This window comes from Psittacula echo (genome assembly GCF_963264785.1).
Source record: "Psittacula echo genome assembly, chromosome: 2".
Taxonomy (NCBI): Eukaryota; Metazoa; Chordata; class Aves; order Psittaciformes; family Psittacidae; genus Psittacula; species Psittacula echo.
This window is the reverse complement of record NC_137737.1, coordinates 125847367-125859955: the sequence shown is the minus strand read 5'-3', so window position 1 is coordinate 125859955 and position 12589 is coordinate 125847367. Positions and strand designations below refer to the sequence as shown.

The 12589-nt window shown below is 38.1% G+C and overlaps 1 protein-coding gene across 1 annotated transcript in view; it reads right to left on the bottom strand.

The window, feature by feature from the left end:
- The window catches only part of LOC308217692 (uncharacterized protein C8orf34 homolog), a gene marked incomplete at both ends in the record, with an annotated part of 201883 nt that overhangs the window by 56049 nt on the left and 133245 nt on the right, over window positions 1–12589 (bottom strand). Inside the window, 2 exons of the mRNA XM_080610920.1 lie at window positions 128–201; window positions 4508–4593. Coding sequence (XP_080467046.1) covers window positions 128–201; window positions 4508–4593 — 160 coding nt within the window. The remainder of the gene's footprint in view (window positions 1–127; window positions 202–4507; window positions 4594–12589) is intronic.

The following is a 12589-nucleotide window of genomic DNA, read 5'->3' as shown; positions in this document are numbered from 1 at the left end:
ATCAAGTTTTCTCCAGGATGATAGTGCTGCCACACACAACTTTTTGTCTTTATGCAAAAATCTATTTTCTTTTTTTATCAAACTAAATGGAAAAATTACAGAATTATCCATAAGGGAAGATACTCACAGATCCTGCCACTTGAGAGGCACTCTGAAATTCATCAATATCTTCTGTAAGTGTTTCAACCCCGGGTGCTTGAGCTGTTCCAAAGAGGTAGAAGTAAATCATTCTAATTAAGTAAGCATAGTGACTTTGAAAATAAAATGCCTATAAATTAACTGCTGGGAAGGTAAATGTGGCTACAGTAAATGCACGGCTTTTCAGTTACACTTCAATGGGTTTTCATTTATGTCTGATTTTAATTTATGTCTGATTTTATGCCTGATTTTAATTTATAAGCTTAATTCAATATGGCACAGTGTCTCTGACAAACATGATTAGAATAACAAGCAAGCTTCCTTCAGCTGTCTCATACATTGGGGTGTTTCATATGTTATTTATTATTTTTACTATTAAAACTTGATAGTGTTTGCTCTCTACACAAGTGAGTAGTGGATCTTCAGCTTTCATAAGATCAATACAATTACTTTTAATTAATTTTGTTAAACTAATTAGAATATTGTTAAAAACCTTGAAGTAAGAAGTTCTGGTCACTTCAGGAAATGTCTAAAAGCCCATACTGTCACATTTGTAAAACAACATGACTTGGTGAGAAGCCTAGAATGCCTCTTTGACACATACGTTTAAAGCAGAATTTATGTACCTATGTCAGAGAAAGCAATTTCCAAGTAACACGCTACACAGTTTCATTCTTTGCCTGACAGTCTGCCAGGCACTTGGATGCTGTTCATAAGCAGCTTAAGAAAAGAAGATAGCCTGATCTTCCCTAGTTTATTCTGTTATTCAGACACTTAGCAGGGAGATCCTTACATTTCCAGAGTGCCCTGATTTGTTAAACATCTCAGACTATACTCACTATAAGGACAGAATTATACTGAAGTACAGTAACTATGGCTACCATATTCATTGCAAAAAACAAATGAAAGCAGAGGAAGAAAAAATAACGATGATGCAAAGTTGTGGTCAGAGAACTGTGGGAGATGATGCCACATTTTTGCCACTGCCACATCTAGTTCTCAACTCTAATTCCCACATATTTGTATCCTTCTTAATTTTTTGCCCTGGTCATGCAGTTCCATCTGGAATAGCACTATTTGTGTTTCATACATTCCTATTTCTATTGAACATCCCCAACTTCAAACAGTTCATTTACATCCAATCCTTCCACTATACTGGCACTTTAACAGGAGAAAAAACCAACCAAACAAAAAAAGTATGTAGAAGCCTCACAACTTGGTCTTTTCAATCCCTCCAAGCTGAAAAACTGACTGCAGGTTGACAGATGCAGATTGTTACTGGATTGATCCTGTTGCAGTGCCTATCTTTTCAGGCCTCAGCCATTCTCCCCATCTGTCTGTACAGAACAAGAGCAAGGCTTAATGGAGGACTGATCCAGGAGACAAACCTGACAGGCTTGGAATCTACAGGGAAAGTTTGTTGTGTGGTAATTTGAGCTGTTTCTTCTAACCAAAATCAAGAACCTAGCTATTAAATTCTTCCCCTAGTTCCTTCCTGTGAAGTGGTCCAATGGGAAAGAAAAAGTTTTGAGAGGTATAGTTTAGGGCAGTAAAAAGAAACTGCAGCTTGAAAATATCCTGTGTTCTCTAATCTTGAGACCTGATTCCCATCTCTCATTTTTACTGCTTAGATCAACACAACTCTGTCCAATTCTGCAGGATTATACTAGAGGGAAATCAGTATAGTGGTTAATTGGAACCAGGTCCAGATTGACAGTGGAGTCACTATAGTGCCTGATGCTGCAGATGAACTTTTTACATAAGCTATTACATTGACTTTATTAGCTGGAATTGCTTTAGTAAGGTTTATTTATAAGGGCTGTTAGATCAGATGTGTTGCCAATTACTTCTGAACCTAGTTCATTTGAAATCCACAAGAGAGATGCTCCAGATCTAACAACTTAACAATTTCCCACAAACCCAGAAACAGATCATTATCTAAAGAAACCTACCCTTCACTTTGCTGTGCATCAGCACCTTGCTTGCATAATCTTGAACAAATGGTTTAGATCAGCACTTCTGAAAGCATAGTTTTCTTTCAGTAAGGCCATTGGTACCAATAAGTATGAGCAGAAAATAAATTCAAACAAACCTGGTAAGCGAAGCCTGTTAGTCACTACATTCTTAAGAGGACAAAACAAAAAATTCAGTGCAGTATGACGCATTGATTTACTTAGTGTTTTCTAATAGTATGTTTAGGAGTCTCCTTTATCATCTTCTTGTACATAATATTTATTATAAATAAATATCAGATGCACAGAAAACAAGTAATATGATGCATTTATAGGAAAGATTGATAGACTGGGCAGTTGCCCGAGTTCTGTGTTTGTTTCTAGCCTATACCTATTTGTAAAGTCCAGCTGTGATTTTTTTCAAATCAAAATGTATTACTAGCCAAATTTTAGGGGTAAAAAAAAAAGATATTTTGAAAGACTGAATATTCCTAAGAGTGCCTCTTGACAGAAAATTGGCAGTACCTCACTGCTGACCTCAGTCCTTTTGCCCTAGGGGTTTTACTATATTCTAGCTATATGACTAAGAGGTTCATGTATATTTACAGACATGAGATAGATGTATTTATAACAACATGAATGTCACTGCCCCACCTAACTTTTAGTACCTATATTTTATTGGAGGTAATTCTTCAGGGAAAGTGTTCTCTATCTTCTCTATATCCATGCTGACTGCAAAGTATCTTGAACCATAAACTGGAGCAATACTGTGCTCTATACTCTGTGACCATGAAAGATCCAGCTTCATTATTACACAGAATCCAGCAGCTTGTTTCATCTTCTTTAATTCTGGTGCCTCTGCCTCTTAGTGAGAGCTTACTATTTTATTGAAGCCTACAGTTTCAGAAGATAGCATGGCAAAGTCGGTATATTTCCATTTCAAGAGCAAGGGTACATAGGAAGAGGGAAGGAAGGCAATGATCTGTTAAAGACAAATTGTTTCTGGAACTATGGAACATTTTACCCCTCTATTTGTTTCTGCTTCAATAATCTTATGCTTGCATGCCCCCTTACCTATCCCAAACAAGCCACCATCACCTCTTTTCCTGGGATTTACTCCCATAACAGAAGAATTTTGCTTTCCTTTCACAGGGCCTGTGAGCAGTCACCAGTCTGGGACACTCTTGCTGACAATCTTCATGAAGCAGTAAGAACATCGTAGTTTGAGATTGTGAATCTCCTACTAATTTTTTTATAAAGTGATCAATGGGAGATGAAAGTAAAAACAAACGGCATGGCTGCACGAAGCTATGCATTCTCACAAAACCAGTTTGAAAATATTATCTTTAAAGACATACTAATGCTGACATACGCTGGTTTACAAATGAGGCAAGAGAAAGGAGTGAAAGCTCAGGTTGCTGTCATACCCAATAGCACACCTAATAGCACTAAATAGCAGACAGTAGGCTAATTAAAAAAAAAAAAAAAAGCTAGTTCCTATTTGTTTTGCATTAATTAATCAACAAAGCTAACTTGTCTGTGGCTGCTGAAGATGAAACTACAAATTAAATCCTCCAATTAATTGACTGGAATTAATTGATTCTGCCTACCAATAAGGCAACAGACTGAGCCATTAATCTTTGCACATTCTCTGTCCAAACCTCTGTTCCTCTCTGTCCAAAGCCCTATTCCTCTCTGTCTCTGTCCCTGTCCCAATGACAGCTAAGATAAAGTTAACCTTCATCAACTTAATCGTTTGTAGGAAAGCAGGTTTTATTCTGCTCAAAAACCTGAGCAGAAATTGAAATAAGGCTGAGTGTCCTGACTGCAGAATAGCGCCACGTACGAATATGTATGCGGAGCAAAAATAGTCTTCAGAGGTACTCTATGAACTCCTTTTTATTGTATCTTAATTCTAGTCAGTGGGGCTTGGATTGATTAGAGAAACATTTCTGATACCTAGTTTAAAAACAGGGAAGAAATTCTCTAGCTCTTGTTATTTTTAGTGTATATTATTTGAATTCTGTGGATGCATTCCTAGTGTCAGATTAAATATTTCAAAGACCATTCCTTGACAGAGAGGCCAACCGGCAATGAACAGCCCATGTCTACACTATTAAGTTATTTTACATCCAAAATAGTGTGCTAACATACAAACTGTCTACTAAGAATGATTCCTGGCCTAAGGCAGCTCCCACAACATGTCTAGGAATTATTCTGGAGTGCTAACTGGCCATGACAAAAGCCATGTTAGGGGCTCCTCTAACAGATTTGATTGTAAATGATTGAGTTCAAACGGCAAGGAACATTCTCTGGAAGTGCTTAATCTTCTTTTACAGACTTAACCTCTATACTCCAATTCAAGATGTTGGCATTTGGGAGTTTTTTTATGAGCAGCAAATATTTATGTAACTTACCATCAGAGTCTGTGACTACTGGTTCAGATGTTTGAGATACCACGAAGACATCTTCTGGCCTTTCTGCCAAATTCTCTCCTTGCAATCTAAATTGTGGAGAAACTGAATGAAAACATTTGCAATCATATTCTATAGATAAGACACAGAAGAGTGTCATCTTTGTCTACAAACCCTACTCACAACAGTGTCCTAATTAAAATGGTGGCTTTGCTGAAAAGCCAATATCCATGGTTCAATCATATCATCCCAAATTGTCTAGTAACCAAAACTAGCCTTTAAAAACCAGTCAACTGGATTCTAGCTTATATATTTTTGTAGGACTTACGTCAGCAGTGGTGGAGTTTTGGTGGCATCATGTGCAGATGAAACTGAAAGCTTCCTTCACTACATTCAAAAATATTTTAACCGAACAGTTAAAAAGAAAACATTTTAACTAAATAGCACTGAATGTCCGTGTCAAGGTGTTGTCAGTGGGGAGGGCTAGAGAGGTGGCCTTGGTGAGGAGAGGGCCTGCCCTATGATGGATGCAGGTGGTTTCATCCAGCTCTAAAAGACCCACGGCAGGACACAGCTGAGCCCCTTAGCCACAACCGTGGTGCCTTATGGAGAAAACATAGTTAAGGAAGAGCATCCAAAGCCACACAAGCAGAAGAACAGGGAACAGAAAGAGTGGGAAATGGCAGAGGGAGCACCAAGGTCAGAGGAGGAGATGCTCCGCTCTCCAAAGCAGATAATCCCCTGCAGACCACGGCGAGGTGCATCTTAGAGCTGATATCCACTGCAGCCTGTGGAGGATCCACACCAGAGTAGGTGGATATGTCCTGGAAGGACTGTGGTCCATGGAGAGTCCACAGTGGAGCAGATTTTTTTCCTGTAGGACTGCAGCTCAAGAGGAGAGCCCACACTGGAGCTAGTAAAAAGTGTGAGGAAGAAGGAAGGGCAGAGAGAAGCTGTTACGAAATGACCACAACCTGCTGCTTCCCATCCTCCTATGCTGCTCAGCGAGTGGGGAGAAGGACCTGGAGTGAAGTTGGGCTTAGGAAAGGCAAGAGGAAAGGTGTCATTTTAATGATTGTCTTTCTGTTTCTCATTACTTAAATCTATTTTATTTGGCAACAAATTAAACTAATTTTCCCCAAGTCTAGTCTCTTTTGCCCACAGCATGAACTGGTAAGTAACTACCATGTCTTTTATCTCAACCCACAGATTTTTTCATCCTATTTTTTTCCCTTCATCCTGCTGAGGGCGGTAAGTGAGCTAGCGGCGGGGTGGGGAGTTGGGCCTTAGCCAAGGTTAACCCACCACAGGGAAATACATGCAAGAATATTTACTCCTCCTTTGTTATATTTTAAAAGACAAACACAATAATTATGGAAGGCTTTATCTTCAGGCTTTCCCCCTGCATCAGCTGACTGCAATGCCTTTGACAGCAATGTACAATAACACTCCTTGTATTTGTTCTTTTAAATGAGCATCCCAAGAGTCCCACCATCCTTCTTCAGGCTCTTATGAATCCTTAGTACAGACCCTGCTCTGAAGAAATGGTTTGTAGCTCTTAATACAATATAACTGCCAGTTACATCAAGGTTATCTTACCTTGAATTTATTCAGATATGAAAAGAAAAATGCAATTCAATTTTGCAAAGCCCACGAATCGTAAAAATGCACTGAAGTAAAACCTTGGGGAAAGAAATAACCCATCTTTTACAAAAAAGTTCCTTTCACTTTGTATTCTCACTTTCTGCAGCTGCTTTACACTAAATTTTGAATTAACCTTTGAAACCAAGCAGAAACTTCATATCTGCCCTATCTATATTTCACATTTTATGACTCTCACACTTATCTAATATATTTGGATCTTAAGTCATCTATTTGTTTTTACTTTCTCAAACCAAGCCCTCCTAATTACTTTACCTCCTTTTATTGCCTCGGGACAGCTTATTTAGGATGGAAAGCTCAATGTATATTTGTAACGACTCTTACCTGAGCAGGCATTTCCACAGTCCTCAAGGCAATGTACGTAAAACTTAGAAGCTGTAAACCTAATTTTGAAAATCATTTATGTGAGTCCTTTATAGCTCTATACCTGGTTTGTAATGCTCTAGTTACCAATTCTTTAACAGCCTGCTTGTCAAACAGGCTCTTCTGAAGATGTCAATGAAACAGAAGCAAATAACTTTGTACCATTATCATAAAGATATTCAAATAGGGAGGAAACAAACTGCAAATGCAATAATCATGTGAAAAATCACATCATCTGCCTTTGCATTAAAATTGACCTGTCCTCCTTCATTGCATACATACATGTTTCCTGCAAGCATGAATTCAAGTTTATAAGGTTATGCATGAACCAGCAGTGATGTACTCTTCTCTGCAGCCATGCTGACAGTTTATTTGTGTTTAATTAAAAGGAAAAAAAAAATCTCTGTTTATATTGCAGTAATTAAAAAAATCATCTCTAGATGTAGCAGCTGTTTCTTTTATCCCATTAGATTTTTCAAGGTTTTATAATACATTCTCATTCTGAGCTTTCATAAATCCATACCAGACATGAACAACTGAAATTACTCTCATCTTATTCTAGAAATTGCATATATTTAAGTGGCTCATTGTCTCATGAAAAACATGGAAAATAAAGAATCTTCAATAGTCAGAAAAGCTATTTCATACGATTTCCTTTTGTAGAAGGAAATGGCTGGGTGAACTGGGTGGGTGGATGGGTGAATAAGATATTTGACATATTCAGACCTCATTTTCACATCCAGTTTTCAACTTATTTATGTATTTCTTACGTGTGGATTCATATTGGAATAGAATCCTATGTGACTCAAGCAACAAAAAAGTCACAAACACTATTGCTTGCTAAAAGAATTCTGTTACTCGGACTGTTCTCACTTCCTCTTCAATAGTAACCATAATCATAAGACAACTCAAAGTAAAACAAAAACATGTAAAAAATTCTCAAGCAACCAGTTTGAAAGAAGCATACATCTAGAACAGCTGCTGAATGCTTCAGAAGCTCTTTATACAAAGATGTATTTTCTAATATGAATTTCTTCCAAAAAAAGTGTGTTGCACCACGGTCCAAGCATCATTAATGTTGGATGGCTTATGCTATGAGATTCACTTACCTGGACCCTGACACTACAAAAGCATTTTCATCTCCAACACTTCTTTTTTGCAGACTAGTTCTACATAGAACTGTAAACTACAAGGTAGACCTCATTCTTTGTTACCAGATATCAAATAGAAATCCTTTTAGCAAAAAAAGATAAGATGATGAGCAAAATGTTGTGTTGGAACTTTTCATCCACTGCTTTGGAAAAGGTGATTATATAAAGAGAAATGTATATGAGATCACATCCTTATTTGCAAATCAGTCTAAAAAGTCAAGCTTTTCCAAACTGGAAAATCTGATAGCTGATAGCCAACCTTTTTTTCTACATAGATTCTGTTTATAGTGTGATCTCTTGATTAGAGGCCATTGTTTCAGTTACATTCAACCAGCCACATGCTGGAGCTTCAAGAGCTACAAACAGCCTCCAGGCAAATACTTCAATTTCCTTTGACTGAAAAATGCATTCTGTAGGAATTGATCCAACAAAACTGCTAAGAACTTCAGGACCAAAGACATTCTGAATAAGTTCTATAGGATGGTTGCAGCAGCATTATACCAGGTCTATCACTACAAACAGGCTTATTTGTGTGTGAAAGACACTAATACTGCCAGTATGACTCAGCAAATATGATAACTATGAATACGCAAAAAGAGGACAAAACAAGTTCATCTACATTCCTTGAATGAGTCACAGTATAATAAAATCCTATATTGCTTCATCAAAGAAAGGAAACAGAAAATGGGAAAAATAGTCAAGATTGAAATTACGGAATTTTTTTTTGTTTTCATCCATTACTTTGAAAAGGTCTTTTCACACTCTTGAAAAATCTATAAGCACACACAGTATTCTCTAAGAAATGGCAGTGACTAAAGTCAGCAAAACGAAAACATGTTGATTCCTTTAGGATTCAGATTAGGACAACATTTCCTATTGATTTAACATCTGACAAAGCAGTGTTTTCTACAGAATTTTAATATTTATCACCTTATCAATGATTTTATATTATATCCATGTAAGTTGCCTTTATCTGCTATGTTAATTATTCTATTAGTGCTGGTGCAGTATTTAAAATTTGTGGACACATTTAGTTTGAGCAAAACGGACTTTTAAGAGGTAAAACAAACTCCTGCTTTGAGGACAAGTATGGGTATGTCTGTACTTGAGTGTATACATGACTGCAAGTACAGAGGCAGGACAAATTTCTGTTGAAGAACTCTAGTGCACTAAATGTAGATATACACTATGAATGCCCTCTATGTCAACACTTGTCTTACCATGTTCTTAAAATTAGCGGTAAATAAAATTAAAGCAAACTCCGTGTTATAGCAGAATACTATAATAATAATAGTAACAATAGTAATAATAAAGTTCACTGGTGAACATCATTCTCACAACATTAATGGATAAGAAGAGAAAAAAAAAGGCTTACTTCCAAGGACCACATCAGATTTATAAAAATAATTAAAAAACAGTTAACCACAAGCATAGGTACTTTCTAACATCAGGGCCTAATGAGAAGGAATAAAGTTCCTGAAAACAAAGACATGGAGATGTTTCTGATACCCAATACTGAAATGTATGTTCTTTAATACTTGTTCTTTGTGTAGACTACTAATTCAGTGTATGTGCATTACAAATGGCCATGTACTAGTATATAGCAGAGTGCTTTAGGAATTTTTTGTGTACAATGAAATATTAAATAGAAGAGGAGATCTACCTGCAGAGAATGGTAATTGTTCACTCACAGAAAAATTTGGATTGTATTTAGATTGATACTATTCTGACAGGCTCTTCCAGAAATATGTCACTTAAATAACAAAATTCCCATTCTATTCCTCCTAAAAATGAACAAAAAAAAATCCAGTCAGGGTAGGGGTTATAATTTTTGGATAAACTCTCCTTTAATCCCCAAATATACAACGACAGGCAAGAGTGACAGAATTACTGCGTACATGGCTGGCCTTCAAATTCTGGTACATGACTATGGATGGGACTCCTTTTTAAACATAGCAATCTATAGCTGGATAAATTTGCTCAAATTTTGATGTTCCCCAGAAATGAACAACAGAAACTTTGAAATTCCACTTGAAAAGAAATCCTGAAAACCTGTTATTTCAAGACAATACAAATGCTCCTGCCGGCTTCTTACTAATGAAGAAAAATTCCTTCAGGGGCTCCAAGACAATAGGAAGAGGAGGAAGTGGGAAATTACATGTCTGAGAATTGCAGCTTCAGCCATTCTCTCTGCTCTGCGCTGTGTCAGCTAAATTTTGTTGAATCTGAATAATTTCTGCAAAATGTCTTGGTTTCTGTGAATCATTATTTCCTGAAAGACGTACATTTCATTGGAAAATTCCTGATCTACTTTGCTGAAGACTCAGCTGACTTCTTTTAGATAAACACGGTAAGAAGTAAGCAAAAGTTCAGCAAAGAATCCTGTAACTTTTAACCAAAAAGAGCAATAAAGCTGTTTCAATGTTCATCCAAGATCAGTATATGCTTTTAAGGCTACAACCACAAAAAAGAGTTCCTAACTCTGTAAAACAGAGGTAGTGTCATGTTTGCATTAGAATCTTAATTAAGGAGACTTTGGCTTGCTGAATCACTGATTTTGCTTAAATTATTTCAAAGTAGGCTAACTATGCTCTTGAAAGGATATTAACAAATACTTCAATGATTTATAGTTAATTTCTTTATGAAGCAGTTAATTTGTACCAAAACCTGTAATGCACATTTTGTAAGATTAATGAATATCATGAACTTACTCACAAAAGAAACTTATTAAAAATAGAACATGATGATGTTTCTTTGGCAACCAAAGGGAATTTCAGCCAGAAATGAGAATAAATTGGACTTACTGTATTATTTTTTTTTTGGGGGGGGGGGTGGACGACAGGTAGGTTTTGTTTGATTTTCTTTTTTTCTTTTCTTCCTTTCAAATCACCTGCTTCCTTTCTGCAGCTTAAAAACGTGAGATGCACATCTAACATCTCTCCCTGATATCACTGTAATACTGAATTATAATTTCCCTAGAACAAATACATAACTCCAGGAAAGTTATAGCAACAGAGACAACAGAAGTCCTGAAAGCTCCCAAACGCTTTTAGGTTACACTGAATGTTTTCTTGTACCTTTCCCTAGCAACCTCAACACCACATCAGTAGCAGTACTCCAAGCTTTACAAACATTTGTCATAACTTGTCTGTAATATGGTGAATTTATTTCATTCTTTGTTCTCAAACATACCGATCCAAATTCTGATCTCATGTACCTTGACTTACTGTCTCCACAAATTCTGCACTCCTTCATACTGGTGTAAAATCCAAAGCTTCTCCAGCATCTAAACCCAAAGCCAGGATTTTCTGACCCATTTCATTTGTTCTACCTAATCTCTTTTACAAAAATAAAAATGTCAAAACTGTGCCAGCAAAATTCTTAGTGTATTCACAGGTACAGAAACAAAAAAAATATGTCAGTTTTCCAGTATCAACTATGCCAGTTAATATAATCATAGAATCATAGAATGCTTAAGGTTGGAAAGGGCCTTATCATCTAGTTCCAACCCCCCTGCCATGGGAAGGGACACCTCATAGTAGACTGTGTCAACAAAGGCTCTGTCCAACCTGGCCTTGAACACTGTCAGGAATGGAGCATTCACAACTTCCTTGGACAACCCATTCCAGTGCCTCACCAGCCTCACAGTAAAGAGATTCTTCCTTATATCTAACCTGAACTTCCCACGTTTAAACCTATTATCCCTTGTCCTGTCACTACAGTCCCTTATGAAGTATCCCTCTCTGGCATCCTTGTAGGCCCCCTTCAGATACTGGAAGGCTATTATGAGGTCTCCACAGAGCCTTTTCTTCTCCAGGCTGAACAGCCCCAACTTTCTCAGCCTGTCTTTGTACAAGGAGTGCTCAAGTCCTTTATCTTTGTGGCCCTTCTCTGGACTTGTTCCAACAGTTCCATGTCCTTTTTATGTTGAGGACACCAGAACTGTACACAGTACTCCACGTGGCGTCTCACAAGAGCAGAGTAGAGGGGCAAGATCAACTCCTTCGACCTGCTGGTCACGCTCCTTTTGATGTAGCCCAGGATATGGTTGGCTTTCTGGGCTGCAAGTGCACACTGCCGGCTCATGTTCATTTTTTCATCGACCAACACCACCAAGTCCTTCTCCACAGGGCTGCTTTCAATCTTTTCTCTGCCCAACCTGTAGCTGTGCCTGGGATTGCCCCAACCCAGCTGTAGGACCTTGCACTTGGCTTGGTTGAACTTTATGAGGTTGAGGTTGGCATTGGCCACCTCACAAGCATGTCAAGGTCCCTCTGGATGGCATTCCTTCCCTCCAGCGTATCAACCGAATCACACAAGTTAGTATCATCAGCAAACTTGCTGAGGGCACACTCAATCCCACTGTCCATGTTACTGACAAAGATGTTGAACAAAATTAGTCCCAACACCAACCCCTGAGGGACACCACTTGCTATCGGTCTCCTCCAGTTGGACATTGAGCCATTGACTGCAATCCTATGTATGTGGACATCCAGCCAATTCTTTATCCTCTGCATGGTCACAGAATCACAGAATCCCAAGGGTTGGAAGGGACCTCAAAAGATCATCTAGTCCAACCCCCCTGCAACAGCAGGGTAACCTAGAGTACATCACACAGGAACTTGTCCAGCGGGCCTTGAATATCTCCAACGTAGGAGACTCCACAACCCCCCTGGGCAACCTGTTCCAGTGCTCTGTCACTCTCACGGTAAAGAAGTTTTTCCTGATGTTCACATGGAACCTCTTATGCTCCAGTTTACACCCATTACCCCTTGTCCTATCACTGGACATCACTGAGAAAAACCTAGCTCCATCATCCTGACACTCACCCTTTACATATTTGTAAACATTGATGAGGTCACCCCTCAGTCTCCTCTTCTCCAAGCTAAAGAGACCCAGCTCCCTCAGC